The sequence below is a fragment of the Thalassophryne amazonica genome, chromosome 10 (genome assembly GCF_902500255.1).
Source record: "Thalassophryne amazonica chromosome 10, fThaAma1.1, whole genome shotgun sequence".
Classification (NCBI taxonomy): Eukaryota; Metazoa; Chordata; class Actinopteri; order Batrachoidiformes; family Batrachoididae; genus Thalassophryne; species Thalassophryne amazonica.
This window is the reverse complement of record NC_047112.1, coordinates 40,446,823-40,472,016: the sequence shown is the minus strand read 5'-3', so window position 1 is coordinate 40,472,016 and position 25,194 is coordinate 40,446,823. Positions and strand designations below refer to the sequence as shown.

The 25,194-nt window shown below is 41.8% G+C and overlaps 2 protein-coding genes and 1 long non-coding RNA gene across 3 annotated transcripts in view; 2 read left to right on the top strand and 1 right to left on the bottom strand.

The window, feature by feature from the left end:
• alkal1 (ALK and LTK ligand 1) overlaps positions 1-10,363 on the bottom strand; it is a 61,582-nt gene extending 51,219 nt beyond the window's left edge. Inside the window, exons 1-2 of the mRNA XM_034179875.1 lie at positions 10,260-10,363; positions 9,727-10,011 (exon numbers count right to left, since the gene is read on the bottom strand). Of these exons, the coding sequence (XP_034035766.1) occupies positions 9,727-10,000 (274 nt within the window). The 5' untranslated portion in view covers positions 10,001-10,011; positions 10,260-10,363. The remainder of the gene's footprint in view (positions 1-9,726; positions 10,012-10,259) is intronic.
• Positions 1,576-10,480, top strand: LOC117518667. The gene is made up of 3 exons (XR_004563037.1): positions 1,576-1,588; positions 5,504-5,514; positions 10,353-10,480. It is a non-coding gene; the product is annotated as an uncharacterized LOC117518667 (long non-coding RNA).
• Positions 10,481-11,699: 1,219 nt separating this feature from the next.
• zgc:153738 (uncharacterized protein LOC558115 homolog) overlaps positions 11,700-25,194 on the top strand; it is a 47,494-nt gene continuing 33,999 nt past the window's right edge. The window contains exon 1 of the mRNA XM_034179874.1: positions 11,700-11,828. Coding sequence (XP_034035765.1) covers positions 11,818-11,828 — 11 coding nt within the window. The 5' untranslated portion in view covers positions 11,700-11,817. The remainder of the gene's footprint in view (positions 11,829-25,194) is intronic.

Here is a 25,194-nt window from a genome sequence, read left to right as displayed (position 1 = left end):
TTAGAGACTGGCACCTAGAAACCATTCGAAAAATGTATCTGGCTTTCAGTGAAAATTTTACGGGCTTCACAGAGAATAAGGACTTTAACTACAGGTTTAAGGACCCCTTTAAGGACGGTCGGTGCGCCGCGCTGCGAGCTGCGACGATGCGGCACAAACCACTGGATCATTTCTAAGCTGATGGCTCTGTGGATACGAGACCGTCGTGTGCTCTTTCTCTGGTTATCACAAGACCTGGACATCAGCCATTTTCCAGCAGATTTCACTTTTAACAAGAGATTTTGTCATGGAAAGCCGCGCGGAGGCTTCGCGCGTCACGACCGATTCGCTGATGAAGCGAGACAAAGGAACACCTCCGTTTCAGAGTGTTAGAGGACAAGTTGGGACATGTCCAGCTCTCCACAAGTTCTTTTATACTCACGCGACTGGTAAGCACTGAAAGCCGAGATAGACATGTCCCAACTTGTCCTCTAACACTCTGAAACGGAGGTGTTCCTTTGTCTCGCTTCATCAGCGAATCGGTCGTGACGCGCGAAGCCTCCGCGCGGCTTTCCATGACAAAATCTCTTGTTAAAAGTGAAATCTGCCGGAAAATGGCTGATGTCCATATGAATGAAATCCATATAGTTTAAAAAAAAAAATAAAAGGACCGTTAATTTATGGACAGACCACGTATGCAATACATTTTTACTGGCATGATTGGTGTGTGTTTGGGGGGGGGGGGGGGGGGGGGTTGCTAGCAGTATTGTAACTAGAACGGAGGTAACAAAAAAGAAAAATAAAGCAATCACAGAATTGAAATGGGGCATTTCTTGTCAGCCAAAATGATCAGTTTTGTTTAGGGCAGCAATAAATGATTACTTTCATAATCGACTAATTGAGGAAATGATCAACAAAGTAAGTAGTTGTTAGACCCATAAAATGCCAGAAAACGGTGAAAAATGTTGGACAGTGTTTTCCAGAGCCCAAGATGATGCCTTGAAATATCTTGTTTCCTCTACAGCCTGAACATATTCAGTTTGCTGCCAGATGGAAGTAAAGTAAAGCTGTAAAATAACCAGAAAATAGATGCAGAAAAAGAGTTTGGATTTTTTTTTAAATCAATCAATCAATCAATCAATTTTTTTTTTATATAGCACCAAATCACAACAAACAGCTGCCCCAAGGCGCTCCACACCACAAGGCAAGGCCATACAATAATTATGTAAAACCCCAACGGTCAAAACGACCCCCTGTGAGCAAGCACTTGGCTACAGTGGGAAGGAAAAACTCCCTTTTAACAGGAAGAAACCTCCAGCAGAACCAGGCTCAGGGAGGGGCAGTCTTCTGCTGGGACTGGTTGGGGCTGAGGGAGAGAACCAGGAAAAAGACATGCTGTGGAGGGGAGCAGAGATCGATCACTAATGATTAAATGCAGAGTGGTGCATACAGAGCAAAAAGAGAAAGAAACAGTGCATCATGGGAACCCCCCAGCAGTCTACGTCTATAGCAGCATAACTAAGGGATGGTTCAGGGTCACCTGATCCAGCCCTAAGTATAAGCTTTAGCAAAAAGGAAAGTTTTAAGCCTAATCTTAAAAGTAGAGAGGGTGTCTGTCTCCCTGATCTGAATTGGGAGCTGGTTCCACAGGAGAGGAGCCTGAAAGCTGAAGGCTCTGCCTCCCATTCTACTCTTACAAACCCTAGGAACTACAAGTAAGCCTGCAGTCTGAGAGCGAAGCGCTCTATTGGGGTGATATGGTACTACGAGGTCCCTAAGATAAGATGGGACCTGATTATTCAAAACCTTATAAGTAAGAAGAAGAATTTTAAATTCTATTCTAGAATTAACAGGAAGCCAATGAAGAGAGGCCCATATGGGTGAGATATGCTCTCTCCTTCTAGTCCCCGCTAGTACTCCAGCTGCAGCATTTTGAATTAACTGAAGGCTTTTTAGGGAACTTTTAGGACAACCTGATAATAATGAATTACAATAGTCCAGCCTAGAGGAAATAAATGCATGAATTAGTTTTTCAGCATCACTCTGAGACAAGACCTTTCTAATTTTAGAGATATTGCGTAAATGCAAAAAAGCAGTCCTACATATTTGTTTAATATGCGCTTTGAATGACATATCCTGATCAAAAATGACTCCAAGATTTCTCACAGTATTACTAGAGGTCAGGGTAATGCCATCCACAGTAAGGATCTGGTTAGACACCATGTTTCTAAGATTTGTGGGGCCAAGTACAATAACTTCAGTTTTATCTGAGTTTAAAAGCAGGAAATTAGAGGTCATCCATGTCTTTATGTCTGTAAGACAATCCTGAAGTTTAGCTAATTGGTGTGTGTCCTCTGGCTTCATGGATAGATAAAGCTGGGTATCATCTGCGTAACAATGAAAATTTAAGCAATACCTTCTAATAATACTGCCTAAGGGAAGCATGTATAAAGTGAATAAAATTGGTCCTAGCACAGAACCTTGTGGAACTCCATAATTAACTTTAGTCTGTGAAGAAGATTCCCCATTTACATGAACAAATTGTAATCTATTAGACAAATATGATTCAAACCACCGCAGCGCAGTGCCTTTAATACCTATGGAAAAAGATGATTAAAGATGACACAAAATGATTAATTGCTTATCAAAGTAGGTGTTGATGAATTCAACAGTCAATTAATAAGCAATTAATTGATACAGCTCCAGTTTCAGTTGCACCATTTCAGGATTTCACATTCCAGTCAACACTTTGCCAAATGCTATTTTGGATTTCTCTGTTGAATGAAAAACACTGAAAGATCACTCACTCATCACTCTCACTCATCTTCAACCGCTGGGATCAGGTCGCTGGGGCAACAGCTCTAGTAGGAGACTCCAGACATCCCTCTCCCGTGCCACATTGACCACCATTGACTGGGGGATCCTGAGGCATTCCCAGGCCAGTGTGGAGCTATAATCTCTCCACCTAGTCCTGTGTTTTCCCCGGGGTCTCCTCCCAGTTGGACGTGCTTGGAATAGCTTCCTAGGGAGGCGCCAAGGGGGCATCCTTACCAGATGCCCAAACTACCTTCAGCTTGCTCCTTTCAACGTAAAGGAACAGCGGGTCTACTCCGAGCTTCCCATGGATGACCGAACTTGTCATCCTAGTGTCTAAGGGAGACACCAGCCACCCTCCTAAGGAAGCCCATTTCGGCCGCTTGTACCCGTGATCTAGTTCTTTCATTCATGACCATAGGTGACAGTAGGAACAAAGATTGACCAGTAGAGTTTTGCCTTTTGGCTCAGCTCCCTTTTCGTCACAACAGTACGGTAAAGAAGAAGACCCAGAGGTACTTGAACTCCTTCACATGGGGCAAGACCTCATTCCCAGAGTAAGCAATCCATCAGTTTCCTGCTGAGAACCATGGCCTCAGATTTAGAGGTGCTGATCCTCATCCCAGCCGCTTCACACTCGGCTGCGAACCGATCCAGTGAATGTTGGAGGTCACTGGCCGATGAAGCCAATAGGACCACATCATTTGCAAAAAGCAGTGATGAAATCCTGAGCCCACCAAACTGGAAACCCTCCTCCCACGACTACTCCTCGATATCCTGTCCATGAATATCACAAACTGGATTGGTGACAAAGCACAGCCCTGGTGGAGGCCAACCCCCACCGGAAATGAGTCTGACTTACTGCTGAGCACTCGAACACAGCTCTCACTTTGTCAGTACAGAGATCGACCCTCAGAAGGGACCCCCTCACTCCATACTTCCGCAGCACCTCCCACAGTATCTCCCGGGGTACCCGATCATACGCCTTCTACAAGTCCACAAAACACATGTAGACTGGATGAGCATACTCCCAGGCACCCTCCAGGATCCTTGTGAGAGTGAAGAGCCGGTCAGTTGTTCCATGACCCTTTACAGAACCCGCATTGTTTCTCTTCAATCAGAGGTTCGACTATCAGCCAAACCCTCCTTTCCAGCACCCTGGAGTAGACTTTACCAGGGAGGCGGAGTAGTGTGATGCCCCTGGAGTTGGCACACACTCTCTGGTCCCCCTTTTTAATTATGGGGATCCAATTTGCCTTAGGCATTGTCCTAGACCTCAACATAATGTTGAGGTCTGGGACAATGCCTAAAGCACACCCAGAGCCTTCAGCATTTCTGGATGGATCTCATCAATCCCCGGGGCCTTGCCACTGCTGAGTTGTTTGACTGCCTCAGTGACTTCCACCAGGGAAATTGATGAAAATATTCCATCACCTTCCAGCTCTGCCTCTTCTATAGAGGGTGCGGTCCGATCTGATGCAGGAGTTCCTCAAAGTGTTCCTTCCAGCCCCGGATTACATCCTCAGTTGAGGTCAACAGAGTCCCATCTTTACTGTAGACAGCATGAATGGTTCCACGTTTTCCCCTCCTGAGGTGCCTCAAGGTCCGCCAGAAGCACCTTGGTGCCGACCGAAAGTCCTTCTCCATTGGTTGCTCCGAACTCCTCCCAACACCCACTGCTTTGCCTCCCCCACTGCAGAGGCTGCCGCCCTTCGGACCTGTCGGTACCTTGCAACTGCTTCCAGAGTCCTCCAAGATATCATATCCCGGAAGGACTCCTTCTTCATTCGGACGGCATCCCTGTCCACCGGTGTCCACCACAATGTTTGAGGGTTGCCGCCCCTTGAGGTACCTAAGACCTTCAGGCCACAGCTCCCCACTTCAGCTTCAACAATGGAAGCTTTGAACATTGCCCATTCCAGTTCAAAGCCCCCAACCTCCACAGAGATGCTAGAAAAGCTCTGCCAGAGGTGTGAGTTAAAGATCTGTTGGACAGTGGGCTCGTCCAGACGTTCCCAGTTCACCTGCACTATCTGTTTGGGCTTACCGGGTCTGTCCGAAGTCCTCCCCCATCCTCTGATCCAACTCACCACCAGATGGTGATCAATTGACAGATCTGCCCCTCTGTTCACCTGTGTCCAAGACATGCGGCCTCAAATCATATGATACGATCACAAAATCGATCATCGATCTTCGATCTTCAGCCTAGGGTGTTCTGGTACCATGTACACTAATGAGCATCCTTATGTTTGAAGATTGTGTTTGTTATGGACAGCCCATGACTAGCACAGAAGTCCAATAACAAACGGCCATTCGGGTTTAGATCGGGGAGACCGTTCCTCCCAATCACGCCTCTCCAGGTGTCTGTCATTACTAGTGCTGGGTTGAAAAGATCGATTAGCCTATTTTAAATCAATTCTCATTTTAATTCCCACAGATCGATTCACACATCCAAAGATCATTTAAAAAAAAATATATATATATATATATGCACTTGTCACCTGCGTTGGAATGGCGTCCCTGAAAAAAATGACACTGCAGTTGGGCCATCGCTGTTTCTAAGGGTGTGAAAATGATCATTTCTCTTCATTGATTGTGGATGCGCTGGTTCTGATTTCAAAGCAGGTCCACAATTTATTCATCAACCTCTGTCAAAGCTATTTAACGATGTCAATCGTGATGACCGGGACTCTTGTCTGTTGTGGGCAAGAAAAGAGAAAAGTCCACCGTTTAATTCACACAGTAGTGTTTTTTTGTTTGGTTGGTTTTTTTTTGTTTGTTTGTTTTTTCATTCCTCATAATGCCGTGGTTCCGCGCATGAAGGTTCTCTGGTGTGGACTGACTTTTCACTCAGTCTTTTCCACCAGCACTCACTGTGCAGCTGTGGGAGAAGAGACTGACTAAAAAGTCTGTCTGTGCGGCTGTGGGAGACGTTCTCCTCCAGTGTGCCGTGTGTTTGTAGGGGAGACTGGGACTCTTTGCCAACTGAAAATTTTAAATTTATAACTCTCTGAAACACTATTGCCTGCATTTTGAAGGCCAAAATTTGTGAAGTAAAGCCATAGTTTTTTTTTTATCTTTTGGCTTTAAAGTAAAGCCAAAAGAAACAAGGCATCAGGCAAAACATGGAAGGGTGTAGAAATGTACCTGTGTCAGGCCCAATGAACCAGGTAGCTCTGGCACCCTCTTTTGGCTGCCATAGATCTGTTCAGTAATTCTGCCCTTCAGTGTGTTTGTAAAATAAAAATACTACTCTGTCATTCTGGGAGGGAGATGGTCCCTACCATCAGTCTTACAGCCATCATACTTCAATAATTTGCTGTCAAATGTCAATATAATACGAGCATTATGTTGCGTAACTAGACAATTAGATAACAGCTCAAAAACGGTTTTAATAACAACATTGTATCGGATCGAAATAATCAATTCTGAATGTTAAGAATCGGAATCGAATCGATTATTGAAATTTGAATTTGCCTTGAGGCAACTCTGTTGCGATTTGGCACTATATAAATGAAAATAAACTGAAATTGAAATTGAAACTGAGCATTGATTTTAGAAGATGATGCAATCCATCTTAAACATGTGAGTAGTCATAAATTGAAAATATCCCTCCCATACAATGTGTTTTACTGAGAAATTTAATAAAAGTTCAATTTAAATAACAGAGCCTGTGTGTAAAACGTCAATTTACTGCAATATAATTGATCATTTATGGAATTGGAATTCAAGCGGAAATTCATTGAGGGTTAATAAATTTGAATTTAATATCACTTTAATGTTAATTGGCGAAGGAACTGGAATTGAGAGATTGGAGTTGATTCATGTTTCCTGAATAACTTTTCATCACACTGAGGTAAGCTTTGTATCTTGACATTTGTGCAAATAACAGAAGATACTTCTGTTATAATTCATTGATACAGCCTCAACAAGTTGTTTACTGTGCATTTCACATAATATAAAAAGCAAAACAGCAGCACAAGTATATTCTTGCCTGTCAGAAGCCTCGGAAAATGTGTCTCTTGACTGCAATTTACTGCAGAGATCAATTAAAATAAGTCAACTGCCAAGTCAAACAGCTCTTAACTTGTCTGCATAGACAAAGGCAACACATAAATTATTATGAGTCTAAGTTACTGAATGTGACGTGTGTGTGAACTAAAAGAGCCAGTTGTGTGCCAATGTTTGATGTAGTTTTTTTTTCTTACAGAGATGCTGTATAGAGCATCAAGGTGTGTCTATATAATTCACACATGAATGAATCATTCACAAATATTGCATGAAGATGCTCCTCTGCATGAATTTTATAGTATCTGTCCTGCTCTCTATGTCCCCTGTCAGTCAGTCAGTGCTCAAATAAGGAACAATATGTCTTATAAGTGCTGCAAAATAATAATGGCAAGCACATACAGTCAGGTCCATAAGTGTTTGGACAATGGCACAATTTTTTTTTGTATAATTTCCTTTTAAGAAAACACACCTCTATACCACTTTATCATGAAGATACATAACCGGTAATGCAAAATGCAAAACTTGCACTATGCACAATTTCTCCAGTTGCAGTCACAAAAGCCTATAATTTTTCAGGGTTGTCTGGGTGTCTTTCCTCACTCGTCTCCTTATTGAACAGTCACTGAGCTTTTGAGAACTGCTTTCTCCAGACAGATATATCATACTGTTTGTATTTCTTTCTCTTTTTTTAATTCTCTTTTTTTTTATTACAAACTCCAGGTCCATGCAATCATTTGTACTACTTATCATTCTTCTCATTTAACCATCTGTAAATTTACATTTGTAACCCTTAACAAGGCATCACAGATTCAATAAATAACACAGAAGCATGCAAGGACTCACTGGACATTAATACAAAACATACTGTAATATAAACCTAACCATATTAACTTAACCATATTTTACAGTAAGCTAAAATAAGCTATGAACCAACACCAAGTAATATTATAAAATCCTCTTCAGACGAATGATGGTCGTACTGGTGTGACATACATTATCCATCTTTCACATCTTTTCAAAAAAAAAAAATCCCTGTTGTAGCCTCAAAGCAAAAGTTATCCTTTCCATCTTAAAAATATCATAGATTATGTCAGTCCATTCCTCTGTTAGGTTTTCCTGGTCTTAACAACCTTCTAGTAATAGCTTTTTGCTAGCAGCGCTTAGGATCCTTCGGATCGGATAAGTATTTGTCCTTCAAGGACACATTTTTTGAAGGTAAAGCGCCCAACTATAAGAAGTTTAACTTAAAGGGAATGTTTGTCTGCAAAACCTTTTGCAACACTTCATGAACCCCATGCCAGGAAGAGCTCAGTGATGAACAAGACCAGAAAATGTGAAAATGATTTGCTTCGAGGCACCCACACTGTTGCCAGCATGAGGAGGAATTGGTGCAATGTTTCTTTTGAGCTGGGGTTATGAAAAACCTAATCAGATTTTTACAGCAAAACTCTCACCATATGGATGAGCTTGAGATTTTCCATTGTATCTTACACAAGTTACTGTGTGTATTTCTTGATGACATATTCACTCACTCACTCACTCACTCATCTTCAACCGCTTACTCCAAATAAGGGTCACGGGGGGAAGAGCATATCCCAGCAGTCACAGGGAGTGAGGCAGGGTAATTTCAAGGTACCTTTCAAGTCAACCAAGGTCACCGTACACAAAGTAAAAGCATATAAGATCGCAAACGTTAATAAAACAAAATATCAACATAATATCAAGTGACAGACTCCAGTTAGAGGTCAAATGCCAGTTTGAACAGATGGGTTTTGAGTTGGGACTTAAATGATGTGATGGAGTTTGATTGTCTTATGAGGGGAGGGAGTTCCAGAGTCTGGGTGCTGAGCAGCTAAAGGCCCGGGCACCCATGGGCACCCATGGGCCCGGTCGAAAGGGGAGGTGATGGTCTAGTGGTTAAGGTGTTGGGCTTGAGTCCAGAAGATCATGGGTTCAAATCCCCGCCTGACTAGAAAATCACTAAGGGCCCTTGGGCAAGGTCCTTAATCCCCTATTGCTCCCGGTGTGTAGTGAGTGCCTTGTATGGCAGCACCCTGACATCAGGGTGAATGTGAGGCATAATTGTAAAGCACTTTGAGCGTCTGATGCAGATGGAAAAGTGCTATATAAATGCAGTCCATTTACCATTTACCATGGTACTGAGGCGTGTACTTATGCAGGAGATCAGAGACCCTGATACACCCGGGACAGGATGCCAGTCTGTCGTAGGGCCATATATAGACAAACAAACACACTCACACCCGCACACACACACCTACGGACAATTTTAAGTTTCCAATCCACCTAACCTGCCTATCTTTGGATGTGGGAGGAAGCCGGAGCACCCGGAGGGAACCCACGCAACCATGGGGAGAACATGCAAACTCCACACAGAAAAGCCACAGGTGGGAATCGATCCCATGACCTTCTTGCTGCCCTATGACATACAGTGACTTGTAAATGTTCATGTATCCATCCCCTGGTTTGTTTAAAGAAAACTAGCTGTAGTGATGATTTACTTGTGTTACACTAAAGGGTGTCATGACTTACTCAAACCCATTATAGTGGCTTGTAGATTTTTATTTAATTTGTGTCATATTGTAGACATTACTTCTCACTATGAGTTTAAATGTCATCATTTTATAAATTTTTATATACAGAAGCCTTTTTTATGACATTACAACATTCAGATGTGTAATCCCTCAAAAGTTCACACCCTTGTTCTTGCTACTCTGTGTACCTCATTGTAAACAGTCAGATTTGGACATTTGCCTGATTCTTATCCACATAATGCACAAACCAAATTCATTCTGCCAACCCAACTTGTGCAGCACCAACCAGACCACTGACAGCTGTCTCCTACAGCAAAATGGGGATTATGCTTTCATCATCATGACCTAAAAATAAATCTTATCAGCTTACCTATGAGTCTACTGTTATCCAGCCTAGGAACATAGAAAGGCTTTTCACGGGTGGAGAACTTCATGCCTTGGGCTGTGGTGAAGAGTCCACTGCTGCTGCAGCATCTGGACAGGGGTTTGTCCCGCTCCTGGCTGTCTTTGACAACCTGTAAGATTAGATCCAACAGGGTCCATCCGTCTTTCTGCGTGATGTCCCTGTTGTCCATGCACTGATCCGAAGTGATGAGCAGAAAGAAGACAGTCATCAGGATGTGCCATTTCCTCTCCACCTGCATGACTTCACTATCTGACAACAAATGCAAATAGATTTCTGAGATAAAATCAAACATTATTGTATTTTAATAACATATAATAATGAATGCACTTTGAACAAAATCGACTGCACCTTGCACAATTCCTAACAGATTTTGAAATCCTTCTCATCTATGTGTAACAATACCCACACTTCATAATGAATAAACTATTTCACAGTCTGCTGTAGTCCTATTTAAGCAAAAGCCCCCGGGTTTCTTACTGCTCTAAGTGCAGACTTACTAGTTCAGCAGTAAAAGATGCTTCTGTTCTTGCAGGATGGACACAGGTATCTTCGGCAGATTCTTCAGAGTCGTTTGCGCTCCGGAAAAACAGAGAGAAAAAGCGAGCAGATTGTACTCACTGCCGTCTTTCTTGAAATAATGCGTCCTTATTTATACGAGGAGCCACCTTCTTGAAGGTAATACAATCGATTTGGAGTGGGTGGCAAAGCACTGCTGACATCTTTGCTCCGGCTTCTTCCACTGGCTCACTTTTTGGCACGCGTCCTTAGTTCTTTTTACGCGCAGCGAAGACGGTGCGGCTTTTTACAGAAGACTTTTGAATCCAAGTGCACATTTAGAACAGCCGCTTTTTAAACCTGTAAATAAGGAGAGCGGTTGTAAAAGCATCGCTTAAAGAAAGAAGTTTCCCAAAGAACTTGTTGAACATGTGCGTGCGTGCGCGCGTTAGTCCACCGATGTCTTGTGAGCGCAGCGGCGCACAGCATTGCGCTCCAGGCGCAAACACCGCAAACTCTAAGAACACTAACAGTGCTCCTGATGCGGACAAATTAAGGATAAGATAAAAATGTGTTGGGGGGGGGGGGGGGGGGAAGAATTGGTTTGTGGAATCACGTGTATGTAAGTATAACTGTAAATAACAATTTCGAGAGTGTGCAGGTGTCTGTGAAAGACCTCCAAGTCGCCGCTTTTGTTTTTAATTGCGTTGCTGTGGCGCTGACGCATCAGGGCACCTGTTACGCAAAATGAAGCTAGAAAGTCTCGCTTACATAAAGTCTGAGCCTTGCTAGATAATTAAATTACGATATCGTGTCTGTTATTGTTGTTATTATTTTAAAATCAACCGACGGCTGAAAAGGTCATGTTCTTCCGGTTTGATCGTTGCTATGGAGACGGGTAACCCGACTGACGGTCGGCTCAGCTGAACCGTATCGCTTAGAAAACAGTGTGACTTATTAGGCGAATAAATAATAAACTGTCGAAAAACATCTTTCCATACTCCTTTCCTTTTGTATTAGTGGTAATAGTAACGGAGAAATGGGGCTTTCAGAAGTTTTGAATGTGTTCGACGGTTTGAATCATTGTGTCGGAATTAGCTTCACGACTCGAAGGCTCAATCACGGTGCTCCCAGACGGACATCTGCTGGCGAAGTAACTGTAGTGCACCGAGATTGTAATGAAATTACAAAATAAATAAATAAAAATAAATAAAAGAAACACGGAACTACCCTCGTAAAAGAAAGAAAAAACACGCCGAAAATATGCCGTGTTTTTTAACATTATTTTTCAACAATAAGGAGATTCAGGTTATTTAATTTCGTTTCCTTTTACTTAGAGTGAACTTTCCCAACACTAACCAGACTTTCGAGCTCTGGCGAGAAGTGGCGCGTGGAGGGGGGGGGGTGTCAAATGACAGTCACGTGGTTTTCCAAGAGAATGAAAAAAGTTTCATGAAGCGCACTGCTTCATGAGCAACAGGCTCTCGAGTCTTTAGCTTTTTATTTACGTCTCTTTCATTCTTTATTAACGGTTATGTGTGAAAAACTCTGCTGACAGACATGTCGCAAAGGTAAAGTTATCAACACCAGCAACTGTTAAATCTTTGCTCGTTAGAAACACTAGTTACGTGGTTGTGCAGCGTAAACGTTATCGGCACATTTAATGCACCTAAAATGGTGTGTGTGTGTGTGTGTGTGTGTGTGTGTGTGTGTGTGTCTGTGTATGTGTGTGTTTGTGTGTGTTGAAAAAGTAGTTTCACGCGGGCCATAATAAAATACGAAATGGAGCGAAATGGGGTAAAATGCGACGAAATGGAACAGTGTGAACCAGACTGACTCCAAATAAGTACTTTTATTTAAAGTGTAGGTGACACCAAAAAAATGTGCGCAAATAATCACCAAACATGATGAAATGTTGATATTTTAAAAAATCCTGAACAATAAAAATTGATTATAAGTGTGCAGGTGAAGGATAAACAACAGTTGTCTGAAGCCTGCGCTCTATTTCAGTCCCGTTCAGCCCGGGTGAGGCACGGGTTGAGTGTGCAGTAGCGGCACAAACCATTCAGCGCTTGGTGGTGAAAAATCCCCCCCAAATGCCATGTAAAATATGCGTAATGCAAAATAAAATACATAAACCAAAATTATGGCATTAAAATCCCTCCTCAATGTCAAGGATGATAAAAAAAAAAATACCTCTCTCATCAGTGCCAATGATGATAACCTTTTATTTTTGTTTGGGTTTGGGGGCTATAGGCTACTGTCGCTTATGTGTGCAAGCTGTTTCTAACAAAATAATAGTAATAATAAAATGCCTCCCTCATCACTTTTTTCTGATGTCAGTGATGATAACCTTTTTTTGTTTTAGGGTGGGGGCTATATTGTTCCTAAGGCTACTGTCGCTTATGTGTGCAAACCTTCCAACAAAATAATAATAATAATAAAATCCCTCCCTCATCACTTTTTTGTGATGTCAAGGATGATCAACTATTTTGTTTTTATGGAGCCTAATTCAAGATGGCGCTGCCGACACAGCAGCCTGTTACTTCAGCTCTGGCCCCTCTTTTCCTACTTTCGCTACTTTTAATACTTTTAATAGTGCTTATTTGTCATTATTTGCAGTGGGTGGTACCCACTTTTGTTACTCTTGTGATCATCTTTATGCTGCTTTCGGCGCTATTTGAGGCAGCGCGGGGAAATCCCTTTGTTTCCAGCTCCGGACGTCCCATTGTTTATAGCTGGGATCAGCTGCTTGGACTAAGAGACTCAGTGTTCAGTGGGCCAGGTCCCTGCTATGCTGAGCACCTGGACATACCTGCAGACATACAGAAAAAAGAGACCGCGAGGCTGCAGAGGTGGACGGACAAAGTGGAGAAGGACTTATATTCCGTCTGTAGTCATGGGGAATGTAAGATCTCTCCGCAACAAGACCGAGGAGCTAGCAGCGCTAACCCGTTTCCAGAGGCTGTACAAGGGCTGCAGTCTCATGTGCTTCACGGAGACGTGGTTGGATGAACATGTACCGGACTCGGTTATTAACATGGACGGCTTTACACTCATCCGCGCAGACAGGATGTTGGTGGCGAGCGGAAAAAAGAGAGGAGGGGGGCTCGCCGTTTATGTGAGTGAGAGAGTGAGAGATGGTGCAGCGCAACTCATTTTCACGTGAAAGACCAGATCTGCTCCTTGGACGTGGAGCTACTCATGGTGAGCATGAGGCCATACTATCTCCCACGGGAGTTTGGAAGTGTGATTGTGCTCTGTGCATATAGTCCTCCCTCTGCAGACGCCACCACTGCCTGTGAGCGGATCCACAGTACAGTCATGCGGCTGCAGACACATCACCCCCGTGTGCTCCTCCTCATCACTGGGGACTTTAATCACACCTCCCTCTCTGCCACCCTCCCCACGTTCACCCAGTACGTCATGTGTAAAACCAGGGACAATAGAATACTGGACCTTTTTTATGCTAATATGGAGGACGCTTACACCTCCACCCCCCCTCCCCCTGCTGGGACGCTCGGATCACAATCTTGTCTATCTGTTCCCTCAGTACACACCCAGGGTGAGAAGAGAGCCAGTGCAGAAAAGGTCAGTGAAACTCTGGACTGAAGAGGCCACTGAGAGGCTGAGGGACTGTTTCAGAACCACAGACTGGAGCATGTTTCAAAACTCTTATGGTGAAGATATCAATGGCCTGACCCAGTGTGTCACTGACTACATGAACGTCTGTGTGGAGAGCACTGTGCCTACCCGGAGGGTACGGTGCTTTCCCAACAACCACCCCTGTGTGACCCCCGAGCTGAAGGTCCTGATGAACCAGAAGAAGAGGGCTTTCAACTCGGGTGACAGAGAGGAGCAGCGTAGAGTCCAACAGGAGCTCCAGTGGAAGGTCCGTGCAGCCAAGAAGGTGTATGGACGGAAGATGGAGGAGCAGCTGGCCCAGAACAATGTCAGAGACGTGTGGAGATGCCTCAAGACCGCCTCCGGATTTGGGCAGGGTGCCAGCAGGACTGCAGAGGGAGATTCTTGGTTCGCAGAGGAGCTAAACAGCTACTTTAACCGTTTTGGCTCCTCCACACCTGCCCCCCCGCCTGCTCCCGGCTCTCCACACATCTCCAGCAGCCAGCCCTCCAGTCCCTCTGAACCCCCACCTTCTACCCCCCAGTCACCTCCACTGCAACCCGGACCTTGTCCCTCCTCCCCTGGGACTGTACTCAGCACCAGCCCACCTCAGCTCACATCTCATCTTCCCCCTCCCTCCCCCTCACTGTAACTCCACCGAGGTGAGAGGCCAGCTCCTGCGGCTGAGGAAAGCACCAGGACCTGATGGGATCCCCCCTAGGCTGCTGAGGACCTGTGCAGATGAGCTCTGTGAGGTCCTCAGGTACATCTTCAACATGAGCCTCAGCCTGGGGGTGGTCCCCACCCTGTGGAAGACCTCCTGTGTGTTCCCGGTTCCCAAAACACCGCACGCCAAGGAACCGGCCCACTACAGACCAGTTGCCCTGACCTCCCACCTCATGAAGAACATGGAGCGGCTCGTCCTGTCTCACCTCCACACCATGGTGAGCGACATCCTGGACCCACTGCAGTTCGCCTACAGGCCCACTATCGGGGTAGATGACGCTGTCATCTACCTGCTGCAGCGAGTGCTCACCCACCTGGAGACCGGTGGGAGTGCTGTGAGAGTCATGTTCTTTGATTTCTCCAGCTCTTTCAACACTATCAGACTGGCGCTGCTGCAAGGGAAGCTGGAGGGCGCAGGTGAGGATGGACATATGCCGCCTGGACCATCGACTACCTCACTGACCGCCTGCAGTATGTGCGGCTGCGCGGCTGTCAGTCTGAGGTGGTAATGTGCAGCACCGGGGCCCCCCAAGGTACCGTCCTCTCGCCTTTCCTCTTCACCCTCTACACCTCGGACTTCACCTACAACACGGACAGCTGCCACCTCCAGAAGTTCTCTGATGACTCTGCCATTGTGGGTCGTGTGTCTCAGGGGAACGAGCTGGAGTACCGGTCGGTCATCACAGACTTCGTGGACTGGTGTGAGCACAACCACTTGTGTCTCAACACCAGTAAGACGAAGGAGATGGTGATCGACTTCAGGAGGAAACCACCACCTCACCCACCGGTGAACATCCAGGGGGAGGACATAAAGACTGTGGACAGTTTCAAATACCTGGGTGTTCACCTCAACAGCAAACTGGACTGGACTCACAACACCGACGCCCTGTACACAAAAGGCCAGAGTCGCCTCCACCTCCTGAGGAGACTGAGATCCTTTGGAGTGAGCAGGCTTCTGCTTAATACCTTCTACGACTCTGTTGTAGCCTCTGCTCTCCTCTGTGCTGTCGTTTGTTGGGCCACGGGCAGCACAGAGCGGGAGAGAAAGAGACTGAATAAGCTGGTCAGGAAGTCCAACTCTGTCCTGGGCTGTCCTCTGGAGTCCCTGGAGGAGGTGGCTGAGAGGAGGGTGTTAGCCAAGTTCAAATCCATCCATCATCCTCTCACCCCCTGCACCAGACTGTAGTGGAGCTGAAGAGCTTGTTCAGTGAGACTGAGGCACCCTCAGTGCAAGAAGGAACGATACCGCAGGTCGTTCCTCCCTGCTGCTGTCAGACTGTACAATAACACTGTGAAATAACCACATGCAATAATATGTCCACAATCACGTGCAGTATTAATCTGTCTACAAATCATGTGCAATAACAACTCGTTTACAAATCCCAGCACTAATGTCACCTTATCACATCTAAACTCCACTTCACATATTGTAAATAAGATGCTCTTATCTCTTTTTCAATCCCAATCATGTTTAGATATATGCATATGTACTATATATGTACATACTACATATAGATATGCATATGTATATGTGTATGTGTATAGGTAGGTGTGTGCATATGTGTATGCGTTTATGTATGTATGTGCAGTGGTGGGCACAGATAACCCAAAAATTAACTTCGATAACAGATAATCAGATAACTGAAAATTTATCTTTGATAGAGATAAAACGATGAACCACCCAAAAATGTATCAGAAGTTACACATAACCGATAAATTCCAATATTGTCTTTTGCACATTTGCAACTACTAGCAGAACAAATTTAAGTTTTAATGCCACTATAGCTTCTACTAATATTAAAAGTAACAACAGACCCAAACAATGAGACCACACTTTTGCCTTTGAACATTCTGCCCCTACTGGAAGCTCTTGTTTACTACAGCGCTCCCAGCACAGAGGCACCCTGAGAGCAGCCATGAAGCTAGCTCTCAATAAATTACAACAGGTGGAGGTCTTGAAAAATAAAGTCATACTGACTTATGGTTTTGATTTATAAATAACATTAATACCGATAGAATAACTCCATTAATGTCAATTCTGTCATTTGTATAAAGTTAAAATATAGCATTTATCTTTTAATGTTAAATAATGCACTAATTCTGAGGTTTTGTAACAAACACAAACAGATCGCAAAGGATTCTGGGTAAAAGTGCCTCTGCCTCTGCCTCTGATTGGTTCAGTCATGTTAATGTGACGTCTGTCGTGTGTTGGTGTTTAAATGTGCTTTTGTAAAATATTCCATTTTTTTTATTTGTAAAAACAGGCATTTTTACAGAGCCCTGGAAGTGTCATCACAAAATGTTTTGCATGTGGAGAGAATGTGCGCACGTTTTATGATGTTGTAAAACGTGCTTTACATTGTGCGAGATGATTTCAGGTTAATCGCACGTCCTGCATCGTGTAGTGTTCATGGAGTAACAAGCTGCGTTCAACACCACCCCCTGATCGCCGATCGTATGGTCAAATGAAAATCAAACCTGTTTGATATTATTCTGGTTGGCCGTCGTGAGCTTATCCTCCTGCTGCAGAGCTACAAGCGTCCAACCTCTCGCACTGTGCATGTGCAAACACTGCAGAGCTGTCTTGTAATGTTTTTTGCTGTTGTTGTTGTTTTGTTTTTAAACTTAATTTGTAAAAAAAAAAAGCCATTTGAAAAGCCAAAAAGTTGATTTGACAACCAGACGCTTAGTACTTAGGGCGAATGCTGCCATGAACACTACTGGCCAGTAGATGGCAGCAGAGGTCTGAAAAACTTGCCAAAACAATATTCCAGATAATCTGTCTGGCATCTGCTACATTTAAAATGCGTGGAATTTAACAAACGCAAATACAATAAAGTCTATAAACCCAGAGAATATATTCACGAGAGTTTTAGGCACTAGAGTTGCTGTTGTCCGTGGAGCCTGAACAGAGTGTCTGAAATGCATTTGTCCTGTCGTAACGTGCTGAGATGACATCATTCTACCCATAATGCACTGCGGGCACAGCAGGTGCTCACAAAATCTTAAAAATTAGCACATTACTTTAAAACTAAAACATATATCTGATGTTTTCACTTTATAAAACTTCAGGCATGACAGTAATTTTAAATAACTTGTCCAAAATTAGTTTTGTTAAAATTTGAACCATAAGTTAAAAATGTATGCCTCTGGATGACTTGGGTGATATTGCCCGCATATCAGTATGGTGTTAAAGAAAATTATATATATATATATATATATATATATATATATATATTTATGTTTTTTTTTTTTTTTTAATGATCAGTTGTTGTCAGCAGAGGGTAGAGTGGTTTCTCCTGAAACTAGCTCACTTCTGTTTGCAGAGAGTAGAAGAACTACATGTCTCTTAACGAAACTTTCAATAGGTAGGTCTTAACTGATCCTAAATTTTATAAATGTTTGCTGCTGTTCAGCTTGGTTTACTACGTTATCGGTCTAAAAGTTATCAGACGACAATTCATCGGAAGATAATTAGTCCGATAATGGTTTTTATAGTTATCTAAAAAGATAATCCGATAATGAAAACATTATCTTCGATAATTATCTGTTATCGGATTACCGGAAGTGTGCCCACCACTGTGTGTGTGTATATATACATATATATATATATATATATATATATATATATATATATATATATATATATATATATATATATATATATATATATATATATATATATATATACGAGGTCTGCGAGAAAAATAACATACCTTTTTATTTTTTTCAAAAACTATATGGATTTGAATCACGTGCGATTACATCAGCCAACCTTGAACCCTCGTGCGCATGCGTGAGTTTTTTCACGCCTGTCGGTTACGTCATTCGCCTGTGGGCAGGCTTTGAGTGAGGAGTGGTCCACCCCCCTCATCGGAATTCCTTTGTCTGACTTCTTCCTGAGAGACTGGCGCTTTGCTTTATCAAAATGTTTTCAGAACCTGTGAGGCAGATTGAAGTGGACACCATTCGAGAAATTCAGCTGGTTTTCGTTGAAAATTTTAACGGCTGATGAGAGATTATGGAGTCTTACTGTCGCTTTTAGGACTTCCCACGGAGCGGGACGTCGCGCCATGCTCTGAGGTGCCATCGTCAGCCTGTTTCGAGCTGAAAACCTCCAAATTTAAGCCTCTGTTGACCCAGGACGTCGTGAGACAACAGAGAAGTTTCAGAAGAGCTCGGGATCAGCAGTTTATCCGGACATTCCACTGTTAAAGGAGATTTTGTAATGAAAGACGTGCGGACGGATTGGCGCATCGGCAGGCAGCCGCTCATGGCCCGGCGCCACAGGAAAAACACCTCTGTGTTGATAACCATTTGTAAAAACCAGGCGGCTTTTGATGGCTTTCAGTAGAGTGAGTATCTGAGAAATTGTTTAACAGCTGGACATGTTCCAACTTGTCCTTAAGGCTTCCAACGGAGGTATTTTTCCTGTGTTTCACAGCAAAGCAGCCTTAGGATCAATTAGGCGCAAAATAGTTTATCATCCTTGATATCAGAAAAAAGTGATGAGGGATTTTTTTTTTCTTAGAAACAGAGGAAAAATACAGTAAAATGTTGAAGTTGGGTAATTCCCCTTGTAATATGAATTAACATACGTTTATGGCACTCAGTTGATGTCATTCTCAAGGATTCACAGCCGTGGTTCTTCTTTCCTGAAGACAATATTTATTTATTTATTTTTTGTTGAACACAATAAAACAATATAGAAAAACATAGATCTTCTTCTAGGGACTATATTTCAGCCTTTATTCCAGACACAAAAAGGTCCATAAAAATATATACAATCAACAAATAAATAAATAAATAAGTTAATAGGATTTAAAAGACCACAGTACATGACATTATTCATAAAGTCACATATAAACTGTGATGCCAGTGATTCCAAAATCTTGAAGTGAATCTGACTGTACTCATTGCAGGATTCACTAACATTACAGTTATGCTGTTGCATGACACAGTAACTCTACACATACATCTATACATAAGATTCCTGAGCACAGCAGGACATGTGGGTACATCAATATTTACAAACAAATGGCTAGAGCTATACTGTACATTTTCATACAATAAAAGTGTTGTCAAAATAGAAATATAAACTAAGAATTACAAAACAAAAAGAAGAAGGAAAATGCAAGGACTACACAGAAAGCAAAATCATGGATATAATTCAAATAAGCGAGAGACGAGATATATCTCCACAGATCTTTCTCGCTATTTTGTTGGAGAAGCAAGACAAGCGACAAGTAGCTCATCTTGTCGGGACACTGGCTGTTTTCGGCCACAGTATACTCGCCACCGAGCGCTGACACCCCATTTTCCAAATGGTTTGTGCCAACATTACACCCTCAACCCGTGGTTATGGTTTAGAGCCTTATTTAGATGACAGTAAACTTTGGAGGAAAACCTTCAGTCTGTCAATAGTGATGATATTGGCAGAGTTCAGAACACACACACACACACACACACACACAAATAAACAATACATGTGATTTTGACATGGGTGGAGGTGATAAACTGTTTTTTTATTTGTTTGTTTGTTTTTTGTTGTTTTTTCTGCCAGCTCTTTGGTCGTAATCAACTGATAAAAAAATAATTTTACTATCTGTGAAATTAGAAAAAAGTGATGGGGAAGTGTGGATTTTTAATTTTTTTTTCTTAGAAACAATTTCAAATCTGAAAAATGACATGAGGGACTGAAAATATCAGCTATTTTTTAAATAAATATTGTTTTCCTTCTTGAATATGTTATTATTAAATATTAAAACCATTCACACAAGAAGTTTGATAGTTATAGTTTGATATTTTTTTTTATTCGGCACACAAAATATTCAAATAGAAAAAAATGAACAATTCCACAAACAAACACAGACAAAACTAGTGAGTCCGAAAGGGTGTGGGCTGAAGCAAAGCTTATTAGCGCCCACCCCTGCTAGTACAAGTCCAACAATTCTAATCAGTCATATTTACATAAATACAAATTCACTACTACATGTCGACACACAGACATAAACATCAATATACTATTCACTTATAATTATATTTATATAGTACCAGATCACAAGAAAGTCACTTTACGCCAGTAAGGACTAACCTTACCAACCCCCAGAGCAAGCACTAGGCAACTGTGGTGAGGAAAAACTCCCTATAAGGAAGAAACCTCAGGCAGACCAGGCTCTTGGGGGTGACCCTCTGCTTGGGCTGTGCCATATATACCTATATACATATGTATACAACCCCTGGCAAAAATTATGGAATCACCAGCCTCGGAGGATGTTCAGTCAGTTTAATTTTGTAGAAAAAAAGCAGATCACAGACATGACACAAAACTAAAGTCATTTCAAATGGTAACTTTCTGGCTTTAAGAAACACTGTAAGAAATCAGGAAAAAAAAATTGTGGCAGTCAGTAACGGTTACTTTTTTAGACCAAGCAGAGGGAAAAAAATATGGAATCACTCAATTCTGAGGAAAAAATTATGGAATCATGAAAAACAAAAGAACGCTCCAACACATCACTAGTATTTTGTTGCACCACCTCTGGCTTTTATAACAGCTTGCAGTCTCTGAGGCATGGACTTAATGAGTGACAAACAGTACTCTTCATCAATCTGGCTCTAACTTTCTCTGATTGCTGTTGCCAGATCAGCTTTGCAGGTTGGAGCCTTGTCATGGACCATTTTCTTCAACTTCCACCAAAGATTTTCAATTGGATTAAGATCCGGACTATTTGCAGGCCATGACATTGACCCTATGTGTCTTTTTGCAAGGAATGTTTTCACAGTTTTTGCTCTATGGCAAGATGCATTATCATCTTGAAAAATGATTTAATCATCCCCAAACATCCTTTCAATTGATGGGATAAGAAAAGTGTCCAAAATATCAACGTAAACTTGTGCATTTATTGATGATGTAATGACAGCCATCTCCCCAGTGCCTTTACCTGACATGCAGCCCCATATCATCAATGACTGTGGAAATTTACATGTTCTCTTCAGGCAGTCATCTTTATAAATCTCATTGGAACGGCACCAAACAAAAGTTCCAGCATCATCACCTTGCCCAATGCAGATTCAAGCTTCATCACTGAATATGACTTTCATCCAGTCATCCACAGTCCACGATTGCTTTTCCTTAGCCCATTGTAACCTTGTTTTTTTCTGTTTAGGTGTTAATGATGGCTTTCGTTTAGCTTTTCTGTATGTAAATCCCATTTCCTTTAGGCGGTTTCTTACAGTTCGGTCACAGACGTTGACTCCAGTTTCCTCCAGTTTCCTCCCATTCATTCCTCATTTGTTTTGTTGTGCATTTTCGATTTTTGAGACATATTGCTTTAAGTTTTCTGTCTTGACGCTTTGATGTCTTCCTTGGTCTACCAGTATGTTTGCCTTTAACAACCTTCCCATGTTGTTTGTATTTGGTCCAGAGTTTAGACACAGCTGACTGTGAACAACCAACATCTTTTGCAACATTGCATGATGATTTACCCTCTTTTAAGAGTTTGATAATCCTCTCCTTTGTTTCAATTGACATCTCTCGTGTTGGAGTCATGATTCATGTCAGTCCGCTTGGTGCAACAGCTCTCCAAGGTGTGATCACTCCTTTTTAGATGCAGACTAACGAGCAGATCTGATTTGATGCAGGTGTTAGTTTTGGGGATGAAAAATTACAGGGTGATTCCATAATTTTTTCCTCAGAATTGAGTGATTCCATATTTTTTTCCTCTGCTTGGTCTAAAAAAGTAACTGTTACTGACTGCCACAATTATTTTTCCTGATTTCTTATAGTGTTTCTTAAAGCCAGAAAGTTGCCATTTGAAATGACTTTAGTTTTGTGTCATGTCTGTGATCTGCTTTTTTTCTACAAAATTAAACAACTGAATGAACATCCTCCGAGGCCGGTGATTCCATAATTTTTGCCAGGGGTTGTATACTTTACAAACATAAATATATACATACATATACACAGTCACTTATATACATATACATCTACCCATATCTATATATCTACATACGCATATACATACCCACACATTCAAATATACAATAAGTCCCACTTATAAATTGAACATTCCATATAAATCAAATTATATTTGCTTCTTTATGATACTTAGACATAATGTTCTTTTTGAGTAGTTCTTTTTAAGTACTAGTAAGTAAAGATACCTCTTACCTGTGTGTTTCAGTGAGATCATCTTTAAATTTATCCACTTTTACAAAACCACATCTGAAAAATGATTTAATTCCTTTTGTTCTGGTTGAAGAAAACTCCATTTGACCCACGGGGCTTTGGTGCCAAGTTCCAGCGCCAGCTATAATCAGCTATTGCGGCTGATCGATCCAGTTTGTGTTGTTAACGAGCAGCTTTGTACTGCAAGAAAAACACTCCCAGCGCCTCATCTGCTCATAACGTCTCAATCTGCTGGGCTGTTAGTAGCCTGTAATTAATCCATAAATTAATGGGACAATTAAGATAATGCTTCTGGAGCTGATGCCACTTCCTCCTTCTTCTTGTCCAATGTCGGCACACCGGGAAGTTACTGTTTTTTAGTGGTGCGCAGTTCAAAATCCAAATATTTATCTCTTCAAGAACTGCGCACCAGGAAAGGATAAATTTCAAACTGTTGTTTAATTTTAGTCTTAAATATTCATGAAACATGGCATTACATTTCACCTACACTTTAATTGTTTGGCTTGTACATGTAGTAGGGGCAGGTGTGCCATCTGGCGCAAACTTCAGTCTGGGTCAGTCTGCTCCATTTCGTAATGTTTTACGCCCATTTAGTTATTATCAGTCCCCATTTCACTCCATTTCGCTAAAAAAGTTAAAGTACTTAATTGAATCATATTTGGATTCAGTCTGCTCCATTTTGCTACGTTTTACCCCCGTCGCGTTATTATCAGTCGCTCCATTTTTCCATTTCGTATTTTAGTATAGCCAGTTTCACGCTCCAGAATTTTGATATTATATTTAGTATTTAATTTTATTTGATTAAAAAGTCAAAATATTCCAATAAAAAAAGCACACAAATTAGTGATTTTGCTAAACCCAATAAAAAAGGTTTTAATTGAGGGCGTACAAAAATCAGTTAATATAAAATGATTTTAAAAACCTGATGAAAAGTAACCTTATCTTCTTATAAATTACAGCAAAACTCAAAATAAAATTGTTTTTATCCACAAAATCAATTCATCAATTAATAGATAAAATCAGGGTTTGGTAAGGTTAGACCTTGCTTGTGTGAAGCGCCTTGAGGCAGCTTTGTTGTGCAAGAAAAAAGTGAACCAGCAAGAAGCTCAGTTCCAGAAACAGCTGGAAGCACAGATGAGTCGATTTCAGAAGAAAAGAGAGACCTAGATGGAGAAATTCTGGATGTGTCAAGAACATTTGCACCATTTTTAATTTATTTCAGCTGGTAAAATAAAATGAGTACAGTACTCAATGAGCTGATTAACGTGCTCAATATTATAGTGCAGCAGATAACAGAATATTTACAGAGGAATCCTTCAAATCTGGAAAGAAACACCAAAGTTGGCACAAATACTCCTTAGACATTACTCTTTTGAAAAAAACTGAGTATCCACTTGAATTTTCAGTAGGCGGCCAGGTAGGGGTCAATTGAAGAATTACACAGGGGTCAAACTTTAAAAATGTTTCAATTATATTGAAAGCTATACCACATTATTTGTCTGATCACAACGATACCAAAAAGGTATAGTTTGGACTATCTATGACTGAATGTTCTGGAGTTATGGGGTAAAAACAGCAAGAATGGTAACAAAGGTCAGCATTAGTTTGTACAGGGGTCAGATGTTAAAGTTGCTCTAAATATTGTAAAATGTGATGCAAATTATTGGTTGAGTTAATAGGGTTTTAAAAAGGAATATTTGCACTATGTGGCATGCTTAGTTATCATGTTACAGGGTAACATATGTCACATGTCATAGAATCCAATGGACGTCGACATTGCTCTACCTTTACCTTGCAGACCAAGCATTCAACACAGTCAAAACTATTTCATTTATTAATCCTATTAGTTCAACCAATAATTTGCACCACTTTTTACCAAAATTGGAGCAACTTTAACTTTTGACCGCTGTACAAACTGAAATTGACCTTTGTCACCATTGTTGTTGTTTTTACCCCATAACTCCATAACATTCAGTCATAGATAGTCCAAACTATACCTTTTTGGTATTGCTGTGATCAGACAAATAATGTGGTATAGTTTTCAATATGATTGAAACTGTTGGGTATTTTCTCCTCCAAACATTTTTAAAACCTTTAACAAGACAAACAGAGTCAAGAAACACCAGTGAGACAGAAAGTCAAATTTTACGCGCGGAGTGCAGTCAGGCTGTACACCAAGGCTACACTAAAGTCTGGCCTGCGCTCTGCTCTTTTTATTAGTGAATCCCTCATCACATAAACAAAAACTTGTCCTAAGGGTGGGGGAATGACGCAAGACAAGTTTCTTCCCGTAACATAAACACACACGTCAATAAGTGCAGCTGTAAGCAAAAACAGTTTCTTTCTTTTACTCTTATCGTCGAAGGTCAGCACATCTCGTTCGCAGTTATCAGCTGTTC